Source organism: Lynx rufus, unplaced genomic scaffold, assembly GCF_022079265.1.
Source record: "Lynx rufus isolate CCGP_SWC_20201006 ecotype Redwood Valley unplaced genomic scaffold, mLynRuf1.p SCAF_22, whole genome shotgun sequence".
In the NCBI taxonomy this organism is placed as follows: domain Eukaryota; kingdom Metazoa; phylum Chordata; class Mammalia; order Carnivora; family Felidae; genus Lynx; species Lynx rufus.
The window spans coordinates 17,726,251-17,753,566 of NW_025814837.1; the positions used below are offsets into that span (position 1 = coordinate 17,726,251).

Below are 27,316 nucleotides of genomic sequence, written 5' to 3' on the forward strand. Positions count from 1 at the left end.
GCAGAAAAGCTGATTTTTTTTTTTTTAATTTTTTTTTTCAACGTTTATTTATTTTTGGGACAGAGAGAGACAGAGCATGAACAGGGGAGGGGCAGAGAGAGAGGGAGACACAGAATCGGAAACAGGCTCCAGGCTCTGAGCCATCAGCCCAGAGCCCGACGCGGGGCTCGAACTCACGGACCGCGAGATCGTGACCTGGCTGAAGTCGGACGCTTAACCGACTGCGCCACCCAGGCGCCCCAGAAAAGCTGATTTTTTATAAAAAGGCAATGCAAACTATTTTGTTGATATAAAAATCCTCTACAGTCATCCTTATTTCCATAACTTATAGATACTCATGTATGTATTTCCAATAAAGTAAAATAAAATATCCTTATTTCCAAATGTTGGGCTTTTCCCATTTGTATTTGAGTCTTTACTTAGCAACACTCCCACTTTCTTTTTCCACTATGTGAAATAGGTACTCACGGATATGTAAGAGAAAAACCTATTCGTAAGATGAAGTAGATCATTTACTGAAATCTAAATATGAGAAGTTGAATGGGAAAAAAACTGCTTAAGATAGCTTTGCTTAATTTTATAAAGAAGGGGTAACTTGGTGCCAGGACATAAGTTAACATAAAGAACAGTAAGAAACCACACAAAGAACCAATTCTAAAATGCTCTCTTCATATTTAATATCTTAAAAAGCATGTTTACAGCACACTCCAAGAATGCCACACAGCAATGGTTTGCTGCTCTTTGTCAAACAGAGTATGTCAGAAAACAAAACAAAAAATTCTTTAAATGGTTCATGGTTTTTAAAATTAGTTCTCTGAAATTTCTGTAAAGCCAATAATCACCACTCATCTAAATCTTTGTTTCAGAGTAGTAAACATTTCAGAAATGTAATGAGTCTATCCAAAATCACACTTCTCTGAAATGCAGTTAAAAGCTATGTAACAGAAACAAAAATAAATATTTTTCTAGAAAGAACATATTTGGCATCTTAAAATAACGTTAAAGAAGCTTTCAAGTGTGAATGATGTTTAGATTTTTACTTTCCAGTACCAGACAGAAAGTTTGGGTTTTCAGTAGCAAAAGTTTGGGTCTTTGAAGTCAACTAACTTGACTTCAGTAACAGGAGGAATGATTACACTGTAGTTAATGAACTTCAATCCTAACAAAACCAATGTACTTGTCAACTATAGTGTTTGATTTATATAAGAAGTGACGTCCAGCCAGTACTAAAAATTATTGAGTGAGGCCAGTTCAAATTGCTTGGTTAATTTGGTGCACACATTATTTTATATATACTCTTCAACATGTGACTATTTAATATTTCTAATTAGTTTGCTCTATTTCAAAATCAATCAGTAGACAGTCTGAATGAAATGTAAATTGAACTTTGTTTCACTGATTTCATTAAAATATATAAAACATGGTTAATTATTATATTCCATCATTCCGGATAATTAACATTTTCATTATAAACACAGAGCAGTTGCACCATGAATTCTACCCTAACCACTTCACCTAAATGTAGAAAAATTTAAAGTTAAACTTAAAAACTCCGAATAGTTAAGAAGTTCTTACATATTTCTCTTTCAGAGACCTGTGATGCCTTGTCTTGGATAGGAATATGGAAAAGAAAAATTCAGTTCATATTCCTGATGTAACAATAAACTTCTATTTCTGTCAGTCATTTTACAACCAAATTTCCATTTCTATCACCTACTAAAGAGAAGAAATTTTCCTTTAGAATCACGGTCACAAGCTGGAAAAAGAATTGAAAAGGGCTAGTTTTAGGCCAATAAAATATTTGAGGGAAGATAGAACACAAAATGGGGAGGTGAAAAAAGCAAGTACGTTGTAATAAAAGTCTCCCTTGTAAACACACCTGTCCTTTCCTCCCATATTTGGAAATGTTACCTAAGTTTTAAAAATTCTCATCAAAACATTTTATGCCACGATTCCTATAAAATCAGGTTGGTTTCAGCTAGATAAGCTGTAGCTGTTAAAGAATTATATTATCCTGTTCATAAGACGAGAGGTAGTGACATTTTATTCTCCCAATGCTGAGCTACAAATTCCACACATCTGGCATATGGGTTACAAGGGGGAAAAAAAGCACAGAAGCACCATTGTACACTCCTCATGTTTTGGTATTTCAAGTCACCCATAACTTCATTTGCCATTGGCAGCTGACAGTCACCACTGTGTAAACAATGGAAAGCAGTGGGTGTTGGTGCTATTCATCATACAGGACTGGTGGACCTCCATCATCTTTCAAAAATGAAGCAGCTTTCCTTCCATTCTTCTGAACATGATCTTCATTCATTTTCTCCAAAGCTTCTATCTACAAAATACATTGAATCCATTTGTCAAAATCTTACTTCACAGAAACCACACTTCAGGTTGAACCAGCAGTTTTCTCTTCCTAGGTCTTTCCTAATGTCGCTGGCCTTGAATTGGAATTACAGTATGTGACACATACTACAGCATGACACGTACATGTATTTTTACTTGATTATATTGCTTGAATTAATACTTAGTATCTTTATCAAGCTAGTAACTAGGATCCTGTGTCTTACTGTGTACTCTATAAAGCTTTCGGGAAACAAGAAAAAGGAAATTCCAATGTTGGTTCAACAATAGTATAACTCCTACTTACTGAGCAACTGTACTGTGCTAGATGTCAGCTATACCATCTTCCTGTTACTTCTCCTCTGCCCTTATGTTCCAGCACAGCTTGGCCAAATTCAAATACCTAAGGAGTTCTGCAACAGACTCCATAATCATTCTCTGCGTCGGTATACTGTCGGGAATAATTAGCTATTTCAATTTTTAATTTTTGTTCAATTTTAAAAGAACTTCTCTGGAGGCAGGTTTTTTGTTTTTATGCTTCTATAGATCCATACTGCAATTACTGGGTATTTCTAAGGGCGACCACTGCTAACTTTCTATATTCAGTTAAGGGCGGGACAACGTGTTACTGTTTTCTGTATCATCCAGAGTGTCCACCAGCCCGCCTCCTCATTCGTGAATAGAGGCATAGAGGTATACTGGAAATGATCTTATTTGTCCATCTTAATCAAACTGTGAACTTGAAGAAGTGTTTTGCTCTAAGTCTATCCTAGGTTTTAAGCCCAGAAAGGACCAAAACATCTCAAGGAAAGAAAAATCTCTAATTTCGCTTTTGAGAAAACAGAAGAATAAAATGAGCTCTCGGTTTCAGCTATCTACTCCATCCCATGCTTTATTAGCAAGGTGAATAATAGCCGCACACCATTTACCTCAGCTAAGAAATCAGCTTCATTATCTGCTGAGATGTTTAAGCCTGAAACAGCATTAAAGAGTTCTCGTTCACCAAGGGCTTCTTTTACTCCTCCTTTCTGGAAAAACTAGTAAAGAAATATAAATCAGTAGGAGATGTTATAGCAAGGTTCCCTTGGAAACAAAAAACAGGGAAGAGTGTACTTGTAAGATACCAATGAATTCCTTCCATAATTAAAAAAAAATTGTTTTTTAATGTTTATTTATTTTTGAGAGAGAGAGAGCGCACAAGCAGGGGAAAGGCAGAGACAGAGGGAGACACAGAATCCAAAGCAGGCTCCAGGCTCCAAGCTGTCAGCACAGAGCCCGATGTGGGGCTCGAACTCACAAACCATGAGATCGTGACCTGAGTTGAAGTCGAATGCTTAACTGACTTAGCCACCCAGGCGTCCCTTCCATAATTTTTTTAAAGTTTATTTGAGAGAGAGAAAAAGAGTGAGAGGGAGAGAGAGAGGGCACACACAACCAGGGGAAGGGCACAGAGAGAGGGAGACACAGAATCATAAGCAGGCTCTTTGCTGTCAGCGCAGAGCCCAGCATGGGGCTCAAACTCACAAACCGTGAGATCATGACTTGAGCCGGAATCAAGAATTGGATGTTTAATCGACTAAGCCACCCAGGTGCCCCCTTCCATAGTTTTCAAACCACAGATTTCCCCATTTCAAGTTTAACTATGTTGCTCAGGTTCTACTTGCTTTTTGTCCTCTCGTACACATGCAGGCTGCCTTCTGGATTTAGTTTGTCACAATACACCTTCCATAGCTATAAACGAGCAGTATATATAAAATTGGGTGGCATTGCTTTGAATGTGTAGACTCAAAATATTCACTAAATCCCACCTGTGAATTAAAATCTTCAAGTAGGTTCAGAAATTATTTCCAATATGAAGTTATTCTATCATTTAGAAAGACCATTCTTATCTGAATCTGTGGCTAACAATTAGTTTCCTTTAGAAACAGCAAATAAACGTAACCCAAACGTGTGATTACTGAGTTTTACCTTCGTTAATCTGTTTACCTCATAGTGATCAGACAGTGCCACTAAGATGACTACTCTCCTTTTAATGGTAATAACACTGGCAGTCAACATGTAGGCTTACTAATACCAGATTCACTTAAAGCACTGTGCATGTATTAAAGATCTACTTGACTGCTTAAATATCTGTAGTCAAAATAAAAACTTACTCCCTTGCAAATTTAATTCAATAGCCCAAATGTGAGACACTCAATCAAATCGTTGTTGAAAATGAAATCTGACAAATTGATCGTTGTATCCTTATCCTGAAAGCAGTCAGTAACCAAACCCTTCCTTCAATTTCTAAGAATATGACCATTGGACTTATCTTAGGAGAAAAATATTTGAAACTGTTACCTACTATAAAGAAATATTAGTTTACACGCTTACCTGTGAGACATTCCTACAGTCACGGAACAAGAACTCCAGGCCATGAGGATGAGTTGGTTCCACCGACTGACTGACGTCAATCAACCAGACCTATTTACACATAAAGCATGTGTTCAGGATACATTCAGTAATTTACATCAAGATATTTAGTATGGACAGTAACAAAATGTACTCACCTTCCCAGCATGCCACAGCATGTTATACTCACTGAGGTCGGCATGTACAAGGGTACATTCATTATATAACTGCTGCATCAACTGTGAAGAGGCAAGGCACACATATAGGGTGTGAGCAATAATTCTAAGTTACCTATGCAACTAAAATGTCTATGCCAACCAATAATTTCTAGAAAAAGCAAAACTATTTCCTCTTTACTTTGTACAGTCTAAGACTGGGTGGGGGAACTCTAAGACAACGGAGGGAATGAGTAAGACACTCTATTTCCTGGTCTATGTGACAACAACAAGGTCAGGAGATCAAGGGGCAGACCAGGATTCCCACGGGCTAAAGAAAGCAGCCATGTTATGGTCACTAACCAGAAGATCCAAAAGCCGCTTCCCTTTATAAAAGTGGGTGAAAACTTTTTTCACCTTTTTATACAAAGTAAAAAGTACTTCCCGCCAGACACATTAGGGAAGAGATATTCTTACAAATTAAGTGGCATTACATATTCGTTACTGATTTTTGACAGTAGAAATAAACATTAATGTTTTATTTCTCAGCCTTGCTAGAATCAAATAGGAAAGTCCATCATTCCCTCATCTCTTCCCCAGCCCAAAGAAAATGAACCTGATTTTCCTTTCAATATTTTCCTATTGGAAGCAGAGAAAGTTGGATCATCTCCCTAGCTCTGTCTTAAAAAATTATTTGGGTAACACTTTCATATTTACATCAGCTACTGTAGGATGTAATGCTTCGTGCAGAGACCACATAAAACGCATAGAAGCTTCTCTATTGAGGAGCCTGACTGGCTCATTTGGCCGAGCATGTGACTCTTGATCTCAGGGTTGTGAGGTCAAGCTCCACATTGGGGTGTAGAGCTTACTTGGGGGAAAAAAAAAACTACAGAGGAATGACAACAGTATTAGTAACATTTTCCCAAGCTGGGAGGACATCAGATGAATTCAGTTGCTGTCCTGAAGAATAAATGACTTCAAGATTCCCGACATGTGCCTTCCAACTCTAACACCTACGCACTCTCAAGAAGCCACTTCCTCCCGTCTTCAGTCGTCCCCAGCATTCTTAAAATGAGGCCAAACCTGCTCCCCACCCACTTCCCAACAACAGGCATTTTCTTAGCTGTTAAGAGCTAGGACATTCAAGAAGGCATACAAACTAACGAGGCATGGCATCTGCCAAATGTGGAAACGTCAACTTCTATTTAATATACTGTTTCGTGAATAACAGCTTCATGCTTCCATGTCACTAATGCTAACCAATGAGCGTTTGTGGACTCCTTAGGTCTATGATTTTTCTAAAGTGACTCAAGACAGCAGCATATTGATATAAAGACAACTCTCCAATGTTAATATTCCTTTACAAACTTCAGTCTGTCCTTGTTACATCACCTTAAAATAGTACTATTTTAGGACATTTTTAAGGTTTAAACAAAATATTTTTAAAATGTGACATGTAAATGCTGTGAAAAGCACAACTTACATGAAGAGTTTGGTAGTAGGCTTCTTTCATTTCTTCACTACTGAGCTTTACTTCTTTTAATTTAGGGGCTGGAACTTGATCATGGCCAATAAAAGACATAACTAAAATGTGTTTCTTGAGTAGTACAACTGTTGGACAGGGAATTCCAGCTCTCTGCATTCTACACAGAAAGAAATAATTAAGGATGTAAAAATTAGGAGGAGAGAATATCTCACTTATTCAACAAATATCTAACAAAGGCCTGCAATGAGCTGGCACCATGTTCTACTCAGCGGGTGGGAGGTGCAGAGATAGTAAAACAAAGCCTCTGCCCTTACAGAGCACATGGACTGCTAGAAGGCACAGACAGGTGAGGAGACAATGCTGTGTGGCACATGCACTGGCAGAGGTGTGGGTAGGAGCTATAGGAGCACGTGGCATCAGGATGGCTTAGTGTAAGAAATGGGTGAACAGGAATTAGCTAGATTAAGACAGTGTGGGGGGCATGCTGGTCTAGGGCTGGAAGCAGCTGTGGAAATACATGGAGGCATTCAAGAACACGGTCCATCTGGGGAATGTGTATCAATCAACATAGATGATCTTGAATGAGAAGAAGGGCAATGTGGGTTGAGGTTACAGGTGGGCCTCACATCAGAAAAGGCCTTTGAACACTAAAGGCTATAGGGGCTGTTGAAGAATTTTAAGAATGGCAGGGATGAGATCTCAGAAGTGTAGAAAAGAGACTGGTGGGCGGCAACACCTCTGAAGAAATTATTCTATTTAGAAGTCATACTAAGTAGAAGAATTCTGCCACTAATAAATATGAATAATTACAGTTGAGAGTAAACATCTCTAGAAAAAACTAACTAAAATTAAGGTTTTAATAGATTAAGATATGAAAAGTTTTATTAATGAGAAAGATTATTACTATGTTAGTTGGTTGACAAAACTAACTCTTTAATTGCTTAGGGAACTGAGGAACAAGTCTAATAAATTAAAACAAAATGCAATTTGATCAGACTCTGCCCCAACCAAATTAACAAACATTAGATGTAATAAACATTTTCTGAAACAATTATTATTTATAATAAGCTTAATTGGAAGCTGAAAAAAGACAGCATATAGACATATGACAAAATGTCTTAGGCAGAAAATGACTTTGTTTCCCTCAAACTTTACTGAGGAAAGAAAAAAGAAAACGGCTTATGCATCCCAGAAGTATGAATTTGGGGCATGCCTGGATGGCTCAGTTGGTTAAGCATCCGACTCCTGGTTTCAGCTCAGGTCATGATCTTATGGTTCTTGAGTTTAAGCCCCACATCGGGCTCTGAGCTGACAGTGTGGAGCCTGCTTGGGATTCTCTCTCTCCCCCACTCCCCTGCTCATGCTCTCTCCCTCTCTCAAAATAAATAAATAAATAAACCTTTTAAAAAAGTATGAATTATATACAGGGTAATATTTTCTTACAGAAAGCCTCATTAAACACTAGAATTTCGGGGCACCTGGATGGCTCAGTTGGTTGAACGTCCAACTTCAGCTCAGGTCATAATCTTACGGTTCGTGAGTTCAAGCCCCACACTGGGCTCTGTGCTAACAGCTCGGAGCCTGGAGCCTGCTTCCAATTCTGTGTCTCCCTCTCTGCTCCTCCCCTATTTGCACTGTCTCTCAAAAAATGAATAAACATTAAAAAACAAAACAAAACAAAAAACCCTAGAATTTCAAGGCCTTCCATAATTTCTACAAATAAATTTAAAAGCAAGCATGACTTTTTTTTTGCCTGGCTGGTAAACCTAATACAGAAAGGTAATTACCCTAGATAACTTCTAGCACAGTGATTTTCTTTACCTTGTGAGATTGTGCATTTCTTTTTCTGCCCACATGCGGATGATCTTACGTGGATTTAGTTTACTGAAGCGATCTTTAAACCTGAAATCATCTTTAATATATTTGTCACGATTCTTAAACTCATTAAGGGTTGTTTTAAATACCTTGATGGCACATTCTGTAGGTATAACTTTACTATCTTCCTTTTCATCTTCCATGCTAAGTGGAAAAAAAAAAATTAAGTCAGTATAAGTTGCCAGCTCAGAAGTAAAACAATTTCAAAATAAAAAATCTATGATACAAAAGTAGATCTACCTCATCTAAGAATGTCAAACCTTGGTGTTTTTTTAAGCTTTCAAGTTTGGGGTCTTAATAATTAGGATTTGATTTCTTAAATAAAACACTTTCAAATAAATTGCCAACCAGTTTTCAATAACCCATAATAAAATAACCTTTCTTAATGACAATGGAATCAAACTTAAGGAACAACAAAAACATAGATGCTTTAAAATAGGCTACAATCTACCTGGGATGGTTTATTGGCAAAATTCAATAAAAGCAACAAAACAGAACAGCTTTTTAAAATGTCTCTTTCACTTCTAGCAGATAAAAAGGTAAGCAAAGGGGTCCTTGACCTATGAATATGTAAGGAGGGGCGTGAGACAATACAAGAAGTACACGAACAGGACAGGTCGCTTTGGATTGGGAAGGCCAGGCAAGGCTGCAGGATATTAGGTGGCAACTGAAACAGATGGGTAGGATATGAACAAGCACTGTCACAGTATTATCACAAGCAGAGTTGGAAACCATAGGACATGTCTGAGGAATAACAAACACTATAGTTAAGACTTGGCCGGAAAGAGTAAACGAAAGAAGTCAGAGTTAAGGGACAAGATGGAGGCAGATGTGTGCAGAGCCCTGCCTGCCTGGGTGAGAAGCCTGGATGTATTTCCACAGGTGGGAGGAATCATCAAGGGCTTCACACACTTCATGAAGATCAAGTCAACGATAATGTCAGGATGGAAGGGGGCAGAAGAGTCCAGAGGTGTGGAACCTACTTAGGACGCTAATGTAATGCCCCTCAATAGTAAGCCAGTGAAGACTTGAAACATTGGTGGTGGCAGTGTAAACAAAAAGGAGGACAGAGAGAGAGACAATATTTACCTTAAATATGTGAAGGGATGTTAATCTGTAAAAGAAAGGAACTGTATCTCCAGAGGATAAACTCTAACTCAAACTCCCAACCTCTTCCTTCTGTACTATATTTTCCCAGCTGATTCCTCTTCTGCCAGTTAACCTCAGAAGGTCAGAGTTCTCCAACTGCTTCTCCTTCTGCCTTCTCTACCTGGGAAATTTCATTTAGCCCCATGGCTTTAAATATTATCTATCACAGGTAACTCCTACATTTCTACCCCTATCCCGACTCTCTCCAGAACTTCAGGCCCATTTACCTGACCCTTACTTGAATCACTCGGCTGTCTAGCAGGCATCTCAAACTTAACAAGTTCAAAACAAAATTCTTGTTAACTGCACCCTAAACTTGCCTTTCTTCACACTCTCATCTCAGCAAATGGCACCACCCAGCTGCTCTAGCCAAGAATGTACCCTCTCACACCCATCTAATCCAACAGCACACACTGTTGACTCTTACCTTCAAAGCACATCCCTATGGCCTCCTATTCTTTTCACTACACCTCCTCAGTCCAAAACCACTGTTCTCTCTCATTCAAACTACAAAAAATTTTTAAGGGACCTTACTGCTTCTTCTCTTACCCTCTTATCATTCATTTTCCACACTACAGTCTGAGTAATTTTTCAAAACAAAAATCAAATCATAGCTTTGGTTCCCACTGTACTTAAAGAGCAGGCTCCTTACCCTGGATGAGAGGGTCCTACCTGATCTAAGCTGTTTACTTCTCCAGCTTCCTCTCTCCCCTTCACAACTGTGCTCCCAGCATGCTGGCTTTCTTATAGGCTCTCAGAGATACCAAGTTTGTGCCTGTCTTAAGCCATTAGCACTAGCTGTTCTCTAGTCCAGAATGTTCTTCCACCTGATCTCTATACTGCATCCTAGATGTCATTCAAATCTTAGTTTAAAAAAATTGTTTTTAATGTTTACTTTTGAGAGAGAGAGAGACAGAGACAGCACAAGTGGGGGAGGGGCAAAGAGAGAGGAGACACAGAATCCGAAGCAGGCTCCAGGCTCTGAGCTGTCACCACAAAGCCCGACAATGGGTCTCGAACTCATGAACCGTGAGATCATGACCTGAGCCGAAGTTGGACACAACCGACTGAGCCACCCAGGCGCCCCTCAAATCTTAGTTGAAATGTCACTCTATCAGATAAGTCTTCCTGTTCTAATAAACATAAGTCAACCAGTTGCTATGATGTCACCATATTTACCTACCATAACACATATCTGATGTTTTTTTGTTGATTTATTACTGTCTTGGTAGGGGATTAGGGTGGGGAGGAAGTACATCCTATCAGTTCACAGATCTTCCTCATACCATTCATGGCTATATCCCCACTACCTGGAAGAGTACCTAACACATGTTAGCTGCACAAATATTTGGGAATGGATGATTTAGTTTTCAGGAGACAGATTAGAGATTCTATACCAGAAAGAAATTCCCAGTAGCTTAAAGGTGTTATAAACACCTCTGGATTTTGAGATAAGCTCCCTGTCACTACAACAGTTTAACTATAAGGTAGATGAGACCCTATCAAAAATACCACTGAGGGGCGCGTGGGTGGCCCAGTTGGTTGGGCAACTGACTTTGGCTCAGGTCATGATCTCACAGTTTGTGAGTTCGAGCACCGTGTCAGGCTCTGTGCTGACAGCTCAGAACCTGCAGCCTGCTTCAGATTCTGTGTCTCCCCCTCTCTCTACCCTTCCCCTGCTCACGCTCTGTGTCTCTCTGTCTCTCAATAATAAATGTTTAAAAAAAATTAAAAAAAAATACCATTGAGGAGATTCCCTATTCAGAACGTATCTAAGATTCTAACTTACAAGATTCATAAACTTCCTTGTTTCTTAGTAAATTACACATCCCTCTGTCTAGCTTTTAAGGTCCTCCTTACCAATTTCTGGTTTGCTTACGTGGTTTTATACCCTGTTACCTCTAAACATACATTTTCTATTCTCATTGTCAATCTCCTCATTGCCTAAACTTCAAGCCTCCCATTTTCAGCCCTTTTATTCATTTAAAATAATTAAATATTGCAGATAAAGCTGAAGTTCCCTTTGTTTACCACCCTAGGTAGTTTTATTCCTTATTTCTTTATTCCTCTCCAAACGCAATCACCATCATGAACAGTATCTTCCTACTCTTTCTAAAAAATATATAAATATTCACATACACAAGCATCTATGTTTAAAAATCCATGTATATTATTTTCTGTATAACTTTAAAAGTTTAACAGATGGTATACTGTAAATATTAAGCAATTAGCTTTTTGCACTCAACACCAGGTTGTTGTTGGATTTTTACAGGGTTTTGCCTACTGTTTACAATCCAGGTTGAGATCTAACTTCATCATGACCTCTTCCCTGAATGCGAATGGCAATGATACTGTTCTGTTCACTATTCCTATCCTGTATGAAGTCTCACTTGTGCTGCATGAAAGGGAGGTATGACCAGGACCTGCAGCGACCTCTAGAAGTTGAGAGCAGCCCCTACCTACCTGACAGCCAACAATAGAGACCTAACTGCTACAGCGGCAATAAACTGAACTGTGCCAAGGGAAGAGGACCTGAGCCCCAGAAGGGAATGCAGCCCCAGCTGCCACCCAGAGTAGCTCTGAGAGACCCTGAGCAGAAAGCCCAGCTAAGCCTCGCTCGCTGGAACTTCCAATCAACAGAAACTGGGAGATGCTAAATGAGTGTTGTTTTAAGCTGCTAGTCTGTGGTAATTTGTTACATAGCACAGAAAACTAAAAACTTTAGAAGCATTTACTCTCAGGGCACCTAGGTGGCTCAGTGAGTTAAGCATCCAACTCTTGGTTTCAGCTTAGGTCATGATCTCAAGGTTAAGTAAGTAAACACATAAGGCTCTGTGCTAACAGCGTGGAGCCTGCTTGGGATTCTCTCTCTCCCTCTCTGCCACCCCCAACCCCGCTCTCTCTTTTGCTCTCTCCCTCTCTCAAGAATAAATATTAAAAAAAGTATTTACTCTCAGTTGTAGAAAACCAAATGCTCTCTAGTTTTGCTAACTTACAAATGCGCAAGTACAGATTACAATACCAATTCTACCAGAAAGAAAGAGAGATCATTCATTATCATTGGGTATAATGGAAAATAGATAAAGGACAAACAAAGCAGTTGACAATAAAAAGGAATACAAATGGGTATAAAAGCACTTCCAAAAAATGTACAACCTTAATTATAGACAAATGCACACCAAAATATCAAAATAGTACTTTTCATCTTCTACACTGACAAAAAATTACGTTTGACATTACTAAGCATTAATGAGGATGAGGGAAACAGATTCATACTGCTGCATAAGTTAATTGACCTTCTCACAGGGCAATCTGTCAGTACCTACTGACGTTTATAGAATGTACAACAACTTATTTGATTTGACTGACTCATAGGGGAAATCACATTTGTCCTGCCAGTAAAATGAAAATATAAACACAAATTCAGGATTTCTGGCCTTTGGTGTGACATACAAGAAAAAAATTCTTTTTAATTTTTAATAAATAAAAGAAAGATATGCTGCTTGCTACCATAGCCAGCTGGTATTCTCCATTCAATGAGGCATTCCACTATTTAACAAAAAGGGAAAAGAGTGCATACAGTCTTTGCCCCAGCAATTTCAGAACTAGAATTCAGCTTAAGAGGGGCGCCTGGGTGGCTCAGTTCTTTAAGCGTCCAACTCTTGATTTCGGCCCAGGACATGATCTTACGGTTCATGAAAACAAGTCCTGCATCAGGCTTTGCACAGCATGGAGCCTGCTTGGGATTCTCTCTCTCCCTCTCTCTCTGTTCCTCCCTAACTCGTGCTCTCTCAAAATAAATAAACTTTAAAAATGTATATATTTGCAAAAGCAAACCAAGGTAGATGTACAAAGATAGTCCTACCTGTGTACTCTATTACATAATTCTCTTTTATCAACCGTTAACAGTTATTGCTATAATGTTCTCTTCTTGGCTATGCTATAAGCCCATTAACATACTGTAATGTACTGCTATAAAAATGGGATGGTATGAGCTTAGAAAGATCTAAGATATATTAACTGAAAAACTAAGATCTTGAATACAGAATATAATCTCTTTTGTATAAACAAATTAAGGGATATATGCATAAAAATTCCTGGAAGACTAAACTAAAAACTGTTAAAACATAGTGGTTATCTTTGAAGAAAAGACCTGTGTAAGGAGAATTGGTAAGATGAAGGCTACTTTTCATTTTAATCCTTTCTGTAGTTTTAATTTCTACCATGAGTAATCTCCCATTTTAATTTGTGTCATTAATTTATATTTGTCTGGTCTTAGGGAACCCTTAAATAAAATTTGGGAAGAGGGCAATGAAGTTTAAAGGAAGAAATAAGTTATTTATTAAGATTAATATATACCAGGGGCACCTGGGTGGCACAGTCAGTTAAGCATCCTACTTCGGCTCAGGTCATGATCTCACAGTCTGTGAGTTCGAGCCCCACATCAGGCTCTGTGCTGACAGCTCAGAGCCTGGACCCTGCTTTGGCTTCTGTCTTCCTCTCTCTCTGCCCCTCCCCTACTCATGCTCTGTCTCTCTCTCTCTCTCTCAAAAGTAAATAAACATTAAAAAAATTTTTTAAAAAAAGATTTATACCAGACATTATCAAATTTATGATCTCATTTATCACCACAAAAATCCTATGAGGTAAGGGCCAGGTTTTTTTTTGTTGTTTTAAGTTATTTATTTACTTTGAGAGTGAGCTGGTAGGGACAGAGAGAGAGAGAAAGAGAATCCCAAGCAGGCTCCACATTTCCAGAATGGAGCCCAATGCAAGCCTCAAACCCACGAACCATGAGATCATGACCTGAGCTGAAATCCAGAGTTGGACGCTTAACTCCAACCCGTGCCTGGGTAAGGGTCAGTTTTTAAACAAAGTTTAGTAATCTGCTCCAGATCGCATGGCTTGAAAATGTTGAGCTATTTTACCCTAATATTCATTTTTATCCTTTTCATTTTTAAACTTAACAGTATAATTCAACATGTGGTTATACATGTATGTCTCATCTAGAAAGGAAGATTAAATACTTAAGAAAAGCAAAGGCAAGGAATTGACCAATAATCATTTGAATCCCCTTAAGTACACAGTAAATACATTCTGAACCTAAAAAGAGTTAGAATTCTGTAATCTATTTTAATGTTTTTGTTTGTAAATATTATTAAGGTAAAGGAATAACTGACGTGTAGTGAACCTTGTTGGTTGACTTCAATGGTAAGTGACCAGATGATTTTACATTCCTGGCTTAAGCACAATCTCTAAACAGGCTCCACTTTAAAAAGTATCTTCCTTCTTCATGTTATTCTTGACTCATCTAAGCCCTTGTAACAAAAGTGAAGTGGGTAAGATCTAAATAGTGTAAGATCTTTACAAGACGTTTCCTTAAATGATGCATTTTTTTTTCTTTTTAACATTTATGTATTTCTGAGAGACAGAGACAGAGCATGAGCAGGGGAGGGGCAGACAGAGAGGGAGACACAGAATCAGAAGCAGGCTCCAGGCTCTGAGCTGTCAGCACAGAGCCCGATGTGGGCTCAAACCCATGAACCACAAGATTATGACCTGAGCCGAAGGTGGTCGCTTAACTGAATGAGCCATCCAGGTGCCCTGATACAAGCATTATTTAAAGTTGGTATTTCTTAAAGGATCAGAGTTACAAAGGCAAGAATCAGTAACTGATCTAAGCATACCCCACTCAAGCTGGTATGAAAGGGCCCCGTAGTAAAAAGACCATGGGTTTTGAGACAAACCCAAGTGCAAACTTTGCTCTGTCACTTACAGCAGCCTGTATGGGATAGTATAACAATAATGTAGAAAATATATATACATAGAAAAAAGACTAAAGAAGTCTATACAAATTGGTTAATGGTTATTTCTGGATGGTGAGATGAGGATGATTGCGTTTTTCCTTGTACACTCCTTATATTGTCTAGAGGCTTTCTATATTACCCTGCTTGTCATGTAGCACTGTTTTTGTATAAATCCATTAATACAGGGAAGAATGGGCTAAGGTTTTATTGACATGATGGTACTGCATTTTGCTCATTTACCTCCCGCCATATGCATGAAAGACAACAGATTCCTTTCCTGTACTAATACAGCCAGTGATTGTCTCCAACATTCCAGAGTTGACCATTTTATACATAAGTAAACGTGTCTTAGGATCAACTGCTTTTTCCTGAAAAAGATAAAGCACTATAAATGAAAATGACTGGTAATAACAAAACATTTTCTGAGCCATTTCTAGTATCTAACATTCAAAACATACTTTTTACCTTTATAATTTACCTAGATGTATATATAACAGGCTCCTAAAAGTGTGCTGTCAAAATACAATTCACCTCTGCAACCACAACTCAGTGCCTCTGAAAGTGAATATCTAAAAGAACTACTAAAAATCAGCCACTAGGTTAGTCAAAATCTTGTTTTATCTTTAAAATTTAAATAGCTGCTAGTGTAGTTACTATTGTTTTTGTTAACTTTTACAAATCACTTTATTCTCAAGATATTAGATACTATCTTCACTAACATAAAACATTAGAGATTAAGTTATTATAAATGTCACAGTATAACAGAAACCAATTTTTTCAATCTTAAAACATTCATATTCAAATTAATTATGACCACTAAAATGTTAGTTTTGAGTAAGTGATTAGTAACTGCTACATCAAGTCTGAAAAGTCAAGCAGCAAAGCTACTCGGGTTTTATTTATAACTCTGATTCGAAAAGTCAATCGCATGGAAAAAATATCAAACATGGAAGTTTTGTTTCTTCCCCAAATATGAAGTTTTCTAATATGAACTTCCCATCAAAGAAAAAAATGTAAGAATACTTACCGCAGTAGAATGTTCCTTTTTCTCATGCAGGCGGGCACTCCGACGTTCTTCTGAGTAGGCATGTTGTTTTAAAGCATTGAAAACATGGTTCGATAGTTTTAAATCCATTCCAATTCCATCTCCTACCTGAAACCCAGGTGCAAACTGCCAAAAAGAAGAAAATTAGCATCTGAATACTTTAAACCTGGGATGGTAATAACAAAAAAACTACAGTACCAGTCTTTACTTGGAACAGGTTTCTTACTCAATAGGTGATTAGCCTACAAAAGCAGAACCCATAGGTATCACAGACAAAAAAAAGAAAAAAAAAAAAAAACACCTCACTAAAAAACACAACAGAGAGCAAGGCTTTTTAAGAAAAGCACAGAAAATACTGAATCACATCTAAAAACTAAGGCATTTCTGCATATGCTTTGCACCTTGCTTTTACATTAGACAAAAGACACATTATATTTTGAAGGCTACACCAAATCTTACCAAAGAAATACAATCTTATAATGAATTATTTTTGAGAAGTGGGTTAGTATACAGCAAGCTCCGCCCACACCATGACAATTATGTTCTAGAGCTGCCACTGTCCAATATGGTAGCCACTAGCCACGTGTAGAAATTTAAAGTTAAATAAATTAGGGGCCCCTGGGTGGCTCAGTCGGTTGAGCGTCCCACTTCAGCTCAGGTCATGATCTCGCAGTTCGTGAGTTCGAGCCCCGCGTTGAGCTCTGTGCTGACAGCTCAGAGCCTGAAGCCTGCTTCAGATTCTGTCTCCCTGTCTATGCCCCTTCCCCGCGCATGCCCTGTCTCTCTCTGTCTCTCTGTCTCTCAAACATGAATAAATGTTAAAAAAAATTTTTTTTAAGTTAAATAAATTAAAATTAAATTAGAAATTCAGCTCTTCAGCTGCATCACCCAAATTTCAAGTGCTCAACTGTCAAATGTGGTTACTATTAGTTAACATGGATATAGAATATTTCTATTATCAAATAAAATTCTACTGGAGAGGGCTGTTCTAGAGTCAGGTCTGGCCTATTTCTAGAATTTAATAATCAGTTTACAGGGTGCCTGGCTTGCTCAGTCAGTGCGGCGTGTTACTCTTGATCTTGGGGTTGTGAGTTCGAGCCCAACTTTGGGTGTAGAAAAAAAATCAAAAGAAAAATTTAAATAAATAAATAAAGATTACTTAACAAGTATTTGTGTTCTAAAGTCTAAATGTTTTCTATTAACCACAATATTTATAAGAGAAAGTATGCTAATTTTTCTTCTTTTTTCTATTTTATAAATTACATTTTATTTCTGATTTTGCAGAGATAGTTCAGGCACAAAGTAAAAAAATTCAAAAAGTATAAAAAAGTATGATAGAAAGTATTTCTCTCTCCCATTCCTATCCCCCAATCAACACTGTTCTCTGTTTCTTGGGTGGGGGGGGGGTGCTATTTTATGGAAAATAATATGCTAAAAAATAAATACACTACTTTCATAATAACTATTTCTTAAATTTAGAATACAATCAATACAAATCAAACCAGTTTTCTTAATATTGTTGTAGAATTTTATTCTCAGATCCATTCTCATTATGTCTGAGTTTTCATGGTACTGCTATATTATTATCTAAAACATCTTTACATCCATCCTTATGAAGAATATTTTTAGAAATTTAAGATACTGTACTTATTTAGAATCCCATGTTTTTTTAAACTTATACCAGTAAAACTCTTGATTGACAGAGAATACTTCCTGTAACTTACATTTTCCATTCTGGCTGTATTCTTTCTCCCACATACCACTTCATCATGTTTGGTGGTGATGTCTTTTCCTTTTCCAATAAAACCCTTTTTGGGAGTAGGAACTGGTTTTGCTAAAGGCGATTAAGACAAGCCAAGTTTATGTAAAAATAGCAAAGACTACATTGCTACATTCAATATTGTCTGAAAAGATATTTAAATCTAATAATAAGTTACAAATGAGATTCAAAGAGAAATGTAAAATATAAGGATCCACTGGAAATCTTAGTCTTCCTCTGTCCCTGTCCTATACCCACCCCCCCACTCCTCAGGAAATAAAAGCATCGATACCTGGTATGTAGGGATCATCACGAGTGTCTTGCCAGTCAACCTCATCCTCAGAGCTATCACTGTCTTCATAAGGATGCACTTTTCGATAATTTTCAAAGGAAATGGAAACTTAAAAAGGCAAAAACAGTTGAAGATGTATTTAGGAGCACATTACAAGCATTTCTTGCCACACAATGGAGTTGTCTTAATAAGGTCACAGTACCTTTGCTATCTCCATTGAATTTTTTTTCTTCACGCCTAAGCTGTGCATCATATTCTCTGTCAAATTCCATCTGTAGCATCTGGGCCAGCATTAGGTCGCTGGAAGTGTCAGTGTTTTCTCCAGTAATAAATGGTCCTTCAGCAACACTATTCAAAATAAGGCAAGAGAAACTAATATAATGTGCTTGTGTAAACAGATGCAACGGATTATGAGAGAAGAGTATCTTTTCACTGTTACAAACTGTACTGAAGAAGCAATGGGAAAAACTTGCCCAAATCATTCACCTTCTGTCCAGCTGCCCTCTGACCAATGGCAGGCACTTGTGAAAGCACCAACTAGGACTAAGAGAGCTACAAGAGAAAGCTAAATGGACTATAATAAAATCCAAACTGAGACTCAAAATTCATTTGTTCTGTGTTCTGGAGAGAAAGCATATATGAAAAGATAAACTATAAACATTTGATCAAAACTGTATCCTACTTCAGTATTTGCTAATTTGGAGATCATGTGATTCAACTATTGTAATAACTAAAACCCAGAGAAACAGGGATTTGCCCCAGACAGCACTGACAACTAATTATAGAATCAGAACCAAAACCCAAATATCGGAGAACTCCCAGTATGGTGCTGTTTCTACTGCACTGCTTTTCAAAATGTTATTTCTTAATCACTGGCCATGACAATGACTAATCAAATCCTCAAACCTTTACAATAAGCTGCTAGACAAAATAGATTCTTTGTCAATTTTACTTACGCAACTTCAGGAAAAGCGGCAGCTTCTTCTTCTAACTGCAATTCTTTAGCCAGCTGTTCACTCATTACATCAGCCAAGGAACAAGATATTGTGTTTTGAGGGGTAGCCCATGGACACTATTTAAAGAAAAAGAAGGGGTTAATTCATAGTAATGAAAAGTACCTTCCAAACTTGAAAATAAGGCTATCTTTTGAGAATTAAACTAGTTAAAATCAACCCAAAATAAAGAATTACCTACTTATAGAAATCATCTTGGGGCACCTGGGTGGCTCAGTTAAGTGTCTGACTCTTGATCTCGGCTCAGGTCATGATCTCATGGTTCGTGGAATCGAGCCCCACATGGGGTTCTGAGCTGACGGTGTGGAGCATGCTTGGGGTTCTCTCTCTCCCCCTCTTTCTCTGCCCCTACCCTGCTCTCCCTCTCCCTCCCTCTTGAAAGAAAGAAAGAAAGGAAGAAGAGAAAATTATCTTAAAAGTAAAAAGATCTCCCATCTCAAACCTAATCAAGGATAAATGTAAACTACATTTGCCAAAAGCACTTTCTAACCTGTTTGGTAGGTGTGTCCCTTTTTTTTTTTTTTTTTTTTTTTGGTAGGTGTGTTTTTTTAGTTGAGGAGAATACCAGGCTATGATAGCATCACCCCACTACCTAATGAGTTCATATAACCATCCTTGTTCTGATTCCATGCTCATCAAATAATCTTCTGCTTTTAATCTGGCTTCCCATGTAGATTTCCTCTCTCTCTCTTTTTTTTAAAGATTTTATTTTTAATCTCTACACCTAAGGTGGGCTCAAACCCACAACCCCAAGACGAAGAATCTCATGCTTTACCGACTGACTGAGCCAGCCAGACACCCCTGTAGATTCTCTTTTAGAAACAGACTATACCGGGGCGCCTGGGTGGCGCAGTCGGTTAAGCGTCCGACTTCAGCCAGGTCACGATCTTGCGGTCCGTGAGTTCGAGCCCCGCGTCGGGCTCTGGGCTGATGGCTCAGAGCCTGGAGCCCGTTTCCGATTCTGTGTCTCCCTCTCTCTCTGCCCCTCCCCCGTTCATGCTCTGTCTCTCTCTGTCCCAAAAATAAATAAACGTTGAAAAAAAAAATAAAAAAATAAAAAAAAAGAAACAGACTATACCAACTAGCACAATTCAAAGCCCACTCAGAAGTTATACCTCATTCTAATTTAAGGGGTAAGTCTTCTACATGTCAAAAGTGTGTGTCAGCCCCTCACAAGACACCTGGGGATATGTTAAAACAAAACTAACAATGACAAACAATAAAAACTACATTTCTGAACTATAAAAACTGAGAAGCAGTCTTGAAACAATACCACTGCAACAAAGCAATATCCTGTGAAACTCTTCTTGGACAATCAGCAAGTTGGCCTTTCTCAATGACATCACTATCTCAGCCCTCTTGAAATACAAACCATAAGTTTATCTTACAATTCCTAATTTTTGAGAAGGTAAGCTTTACTTAGCGGCAAATGATCACATTTGATAATCTAGTGATTAAACCACTAATATTGAATAACATGTCTAAATCTCTCTTGAACTGGCCCAGCTTTCTCTGTCTTCCTTCTGAGATTCTACTCCAAGGCATCACCCACCCATCACCAGGCTACTCTAAGAGAGTCCTAACTAATCTTTCTGCTTCTAGTCCTGCTTGTTTCCATTTTCCATACCACAGCACAATGGCTTTTCTAAAATGCAGATTTGATTAGTTGAGTTTCCTTACTTACAGCTCTTGATTGTTCTAATGTTTCCCACTGCCTTTAGGATAAAGTCCAAACTTACCCCTTAACTACTGCCAAGTGTCTAAATTAGAATATAGCATATGATGGATATTTGTTTTAGCCACAACACTTTCAAATCAAGTTTAGGTCCTCCAGCTGGCCTATGACCCTTGTTCAGGTTCCTTAACATTGAGATTCAGGAATTGGTTCAGGTTGTTAGGGTAAAAGCTCTAACAGGTGATAGATAACTATTTCTGCCTAGGTGAATCAGAATCAAGTTTTATCAAGCCTTATCCTGAGATTAATGAGATGCAGCAGGCTCCCAGCACATACCTATGTTAGCCTACTGCAGAATTATTTCAGCCTTACATAAAGCCAGATGTGGACAGAATAAAGGAGGCTTCCTCAAGGTCTGGTGTGACTTTCACTCACTCAGATCTTATCAGCAATTGAGCACTCTCCTGGTGAGGATTTTGAAGTCTGGAATCTTGAAGTTTTCTGTAATCTGGAGAATACAGCTCTCTCTTTGCCACATGACTTCTGCTGACTTCCTTCTGAATCCACTAGGTAGAATACATAATGCTGCCCCCTAACCTAGAAATGCCTAGTCTGATCAGTTTCAAAGTCCAGGTTCCAAAAGGTAAATGATTGTATCCTCTAACTCAGATCTGTCAACCACATTTTGCAATGACTAACAGCAGAATCACAGACAACATTGGAATATTCACTGTATGTGAATCACTTGCCTAATATGCATAACTTACATAGATTATTCGAGACACAGCAACTGCATAATTACAACATCACCCCCATTTTATAGATTTAGAAACTGAGACACAGAAAGGTTTTTTTTAACCCCAAATAACACTGCAGATGGAAGTGCTGAGATTTGAACTAAGGCAGATTTTGAACTTGAGAAGCCGCCCTCAGTATTTTGCTATACTGCTTCCCTAATCACCCTGTGTTGGAATGTGAGAAGCAAACCTCTGTACTGCCTGCAGTAGGAAATCCAAATTCCTCAACGAGGAATGCTCTTCACAATTTGACCTACTTTATCTTTTCAGTCTCAACTCTTACCTACCCTATGCTCTAATAACAATAAGCATGTGCTAATTATGGCATACTTTCACCCCTCCATACCTTCACACATGCTCCTCTCGGAGCATTTTCCTCCTTCTCTATTTTCCCCCAATTGTCACCAACTCCATAAGGCTCTCTCAATTTCATCAGACAAAACCAGATCCTTGCCTTTGTGTTCCCATACCACTGTGCACACACTGTAGGTCAGGACCAATGACTGTATTAATGTATCAGCCACAATACAACATGAGCCCCTTGAAGGGCAGGGTCTTCTCATTCTCAGAGCCCAGCATAGAGCTTCAGACATAAAGAGACACTCAGGTATTCACTGAATAACACGTGCCAAAAAAAAAAACACTGGAAATATTTCACAGAACTGCCAGGCTGTCCCCAGGCTGTAGAGGTGTGATACCTTTCTACACCTCTACTATTCTAACATCCCTTTCTCCATCTTGAAATCGGCCCCTCTGGCTAGCCACTTCTGGTGCTTCTGTTTGTCAGCAGTCAATTAATTTTATAAGATGTTAAACAACGTATTATCTGACAATTTCTCAGAGGAGGCAATACCGACAGGGGGTGACTTTATTTTGAGGCAGAGACTGACTTACACCCAAAAGATACTGAACCAGAAAAAGAAACACATAGAGACCACAGGGCACCAAGATATCCTAATTGCCCACTCCTACTGATCTTGCTCCTTGAAGCCTTGTACTCTCGAGCTGTCCTCCCCTTCCTTGTACCTCTACTGACCAGCTCAGCTGGGCTGACCCACACCAAGGCAACTTCCATGGGTAAAGGTAAATACGGCTTCACAAAGGTTGCCCAAATTCCTCAAATCCAAATTCCTCAAACTAGCAGTCAAAAGGCCTCCATAAAAATTTTTGGGCTGTGTGAGGGACAGCTGCCAGACAGGGGGCAGTCCTCCACAGGCACAAGAGGTTCATCATCTCAAGGGAGCCTCTGATAATTTACCGGGGGCTCCTCCTATGCATGGGCACCACAGGGTGTATAGAGAGGAATCCTCTGTCATCATCTTGCAACTCCTCGATAAATCAAACACCCTCTGTGAATAGAGAAACTTTGTAAAATTAATAATAATAATAATAATAATAAATTTACGGAGATAGAGAGAAAAAGCCCTCCATAATCTTGCTGCACCATCACTATCCAATGTCCTTTCCCATTATTCCCTTCATCAACATAAACTCCCACAGCATCAAGATCTGATGAGAAACCCCACACAACCTTTCCTAGTTATAGTCATTCTGCTCTAAACATGACATCTATCAAGGCCTTAACCAGCTCTCTGATTCTTTCTTTCCTGTTTGCTGAAGGCCCCTGAGACTAGACCAGTTTTCCTCTCCTCTAGGAAACCCACCACTGCTCTGTGGAGTTCTTTATAACTACCACATTCTTCAACACCAGGATGGCTGCAGAGTAGAAGGAAATTATCCCCATTTCCTTCTAGCTCACAAAGATGCACCCCTAGCTGCTCATCCTGCAGACAACTGTGGGGAAGAATCAAGTAAATAAAAAACAGCAAACATGAAGGAGGCACGTAATAACAAAAATCCAATTCTCAACTTGAAGCAAGCCAAGAGAATCATAACCCATAGGAAGGTCTCTTTTTTGCCCATGCAACTAAGAGATACAATCTAGATAGAACATTTAAGTGGTAATTTTACTTCTAAAGACAAGGGTCTATGGAAAACATCATCTGAGTTTATACAACATTAATTTTTTTTTAACTTTTAACGTTAGAGTACTTTTAGATTTACAGAAAAATTGCAAAGATGGCATAGAGTTCCCAAATATCCCATATCCAGCTTCCCCTGTATTGGTATTGTACATTTGCCATAATTAATAGACCAATATTTATATACTTGATTATTATTAACTGAAGTGCATACTTTATTCAGATTTTCTTAGTTTTTCTGTAATGTCCTTCTATTTCAGGATCGTTAATCAAGCCAGCACACCATATAACATCTAGTCAGCATGACTCTTCGGCTGGGAGTTTCTCAGACTTTGTTTTTGATGAACTTGACAGTTTTCAAGAGCCCCATGAATTAATTTTTCACAGTTCTCTTTCCAACAGAGCTATACATTTCCTCACTTTTACCTACAGTTTGCCAATTCTCCCTTGGAATATCCATTAAAAATTCTTTGTCTATAATACCAGTTAGGCATTTTATAACTGGCACCCCCAAGACCCAGGGGGAGGGGTCCCCAAGACTCTTTCAGGGTGTCTGTGAGATTAAAATTATTTTGTACTAAGACATTCTTTGTCTTTTCCACTCTTATCCTCTCAAGCATGGAGTGGAGGGGGGCCTAAGTGGTTCAGTCGGTTGAATGTCTGACTCTATTTCAGCTCAGGTCGCTGTCCCAGTGTTGTGAGATGGGAGCCCTGAGTCTGGCTCTGTGCTGAGTGTGGAGGCTGCTTGAGATTCTCTCTCTCTCTCTCTCTCTCTCTCTCTCTCTCTCTCTTTCTCTCTCTCTCTCGCCTTCTGCCCCTCTTCCTCTCTCTTCTCTCCCTCTTCCTCCCTCTCTCTCAAATAAAGAGTGTAGAGGGGAGTTTTCCAGTCTACATCAGATATGGTAATATCACTCTGATGGCTCCTGGAATGTGTACTTGTATATTCTTGCATTTTCCAAAATTTTCTAAGGTAGTAGGTTTAGGATATAAATGTGCATTTTTATTTTAAGATTTTTTTTTTAATGCATATTTATTTTCACACGAGAGAGTGTGCGAGAGAGTGCACAGAAGCAGGGTTGGGGCAGAAAGAGAGAGAGACAGAGGATCCGAAGCAGGTTCTGTACTGTCAGCAGAGAGCCCAGTGCTGGGCTTGAACTCATAAACTACAAGATCATGACCTGAGCCGAAGTGAGGATGCTTAACTGACTGAGCCACACAGGCGCCCCTAAATGTGCATTTTTAGAGATTAATTCAGTTTGTTCTCAGTACATCTATGTGCTCGTTAGCCATCTTTGATTATACCTGCTATAATCTACACATCTGTAAGAACATAATTTCTTCATATGCTTCAACTAAAGCATACACAACCGAGTAAAAGAAAAAAGGTCTCCTATTAAGTCAGATATTAAAGAGATTTGCAAAAATACAAAACAATACTATACCACTAATTTTTGTTTGTTTGTTTGTTTGTTTTGGAAAATGAAGGGAGAGGTTACATATAAAAATGCTGTTTGTATTAACACATAACAACTTTTATATCACTTAATAAAAACTTTTCGTATGTCTGTTTTAATTTCTGATATAACAAATATCAATAGATGTAACCAATATAAACAAAAATTCTTTCGGGTTCTCAATGATTTTTAAGAGTGCAAATTGGTCCTAACCAAAAAGTTTTGGGAATTGCTGGCCTCTGACATTTTTTCCATTTTTCAAGACCTTCCTCAAATCTCTACCTCCTCCACTAAGCTTTCTGTAATTACTTAGGTCTTCCAAACAGTTAGAGGAGGAGAGGATTAAGAAATACCTGCAGCATCTAATTTTTACCCTCTGAAAATGCTGTCTTCTCAGCAGAACATCAATAAACCCCAGGATTATTTTTTTTGTTGAATGATGACACTGAAACTTTCTATTTCTGATGATGTAGCCTTAAATGAAAATATGACTGATAACGAACATTTTATTACTGAATTAGTTTTCTAAATGAAATTTGTTCTGACATTATGTATTCTGAGCAAAGTTTGTCTCATTTGGCATTTTTATCAGCCATTAGGTGCTTAAGTGGAGGAATTTAACATGCAAAGTACACATTTATTTGTATTAGGCTACTGATTTTGTCTTTTTATGTCTACTGAGTGTAAAGAGTGTAGAGGGGAGTTTTCCAGTCTACATCAGATATGGTAATATCACTCTGATGGCTCCTGGAATGTAGAGGGGAGTTTTGATCTTGGCCTTGTCAACATGGCTTAGTAGAAAAAAATTACACAAAAAAACATGTAGATGTAACCACATCTGCCAGTAGATTCTCTTAATTCTCCCTGCAGTTGTATCAGAATTTTCATAAAATTAACTTTAATTAAACTTTCATACTTTTCTGAATAGCTAATTATTTCCCCTTGCTCTGTTAAGACCTAGCCTAAAGATCTAATAAACCGAGTGACCCTCTACACGGAACAAATATTCCGTGACAGCATGTGAAAAACAATTAAGAAGCTATAAAAGTTGGATTCCTTCACAACCTTAATTTGAGGAACACAACATCCCAACTGAAGCACTCTTGCTTTCAAGCAAATCCTCAACAAAGCGGCAGAAGAGTCTTTTCCTCCTTCTGATGAAACTATCATGCAGAGGAGCAGTCTGAAAACCAGAAATCAAACGTGAAATAAATGTAACAGTTGGCCACTACAGGAAAAAGCTTAAACGTTAAAGCCCAGACAGATAATGAGAATTCATAACCGCTTTGACAGTAGGCAGTGTACGCGAGTATTAGTTTGAGGGAGGAAGGTGCGCCTGGATTTACCATTTATTTACTACTTCAAAACCAAGAAACTAAGGGGGAATAACCGCATCTGTCAACCTAAGGAAACAGCTGCCTAAATGGCCTTTCTTCGGTCGGGCTTTCTGTGCAATATTCGGGCTGACTCACTTGGCCCGTGACAAACAAGATAGTGCTTGTTTTCTCTCAAACGTCAGAGTTTCTAAGTCAGCCCAGCCAAATATTTGCTACCGAGGTTCACAAATCAAGGTGCAGATCTGGAGAGAGACCAAACCGCCGAGAGTGGCCACTGGCAGACCCGGCCACCCTCCTAGCCTCCCCCATCCCACCCTGGCAGCGCCGCCCCCTGTCCCCACCGTCCGAGGTCGCCGGGGTCCCGCTCAGAACTTCCCCAGTCTCCCGTGGAGCCGCCTCCGTGCCTGTCACCCTCTCCGAGCATTCCGGGAGGGCCAGCCCGGGTGACCAAGGCAGGTGCGTCAGCCGCGACCGCCACTCACCTTGCTGGGTCCCCAGGCCGCTGCGGGCCCGGGCTCAGGCGATGCCACTCCGACCAGATCCATGTTGGAAAAGAAGCCAGAGACGAGAACAGGGAAGACAGGTGGCAGGACCGGGAAGCAGCCTCCGCCGAGGAGACAGGCGGCAGGACTGGAGCGACGGGCTGCTGGTGCCGGAGCTGAGGTGACAGATGGCGGCGCGGCCGCGTCCGGAACTGGCTTTCTTCTCTTCCGCCCTCTCCGCTGGGACCGTCGCTTCTGATAGGCCGCC

At 39.0% G+C, this 27,316-nt stretch overlaps 1 protein-coding gene across 2 annotated transcripts; it reads right to left on the reverse strand.

The window, feature by feature from the left end:
- Positions 1–655: 655 nt before the first annotated feature.
- RIOK3 (RIO kinase 3) lies at positions 656–27,316 on the reverse strand. Of its 2 annotated transcripts, none has more exons than XM_047086905.1 (13): positions 27,049–27,316; positions 19,265–19,380; positions 18,511–18,656; positions 18,309–18,416; positions 17,982–18,091; positions 16,240–16,383; positions 15,453–15,580; positions 8,203–8,400; positions 6,379–6,538; positions 4,896–4,976; positions 4,720–4,809; positions 3,276–3,383; positions 656–2,338 (listed from the first exon to the last, which is right to left on the reverse strand). In XM_047086905.1, the coding sequence occupies exons 1-13, from the start codon at positions 27,109–27,111 to the stop codon at positions 2,231–2,233; spliced, it is 1,560 nt and encodes a 519-aa protein (XP_046942861.1). In that variant the 5' UTR covers positions 27,112–27,316; the 3' UTR covers positions 656–2,230. The 2 variants fall into 2 exon arrangements, with proteins under 2 accessions (XP_046942861.1, XP_046942860.1); XM_047086904.1 differs by lacking the exon at positions 27,049–27,316 and adding an exon at positions 26,295–26,414.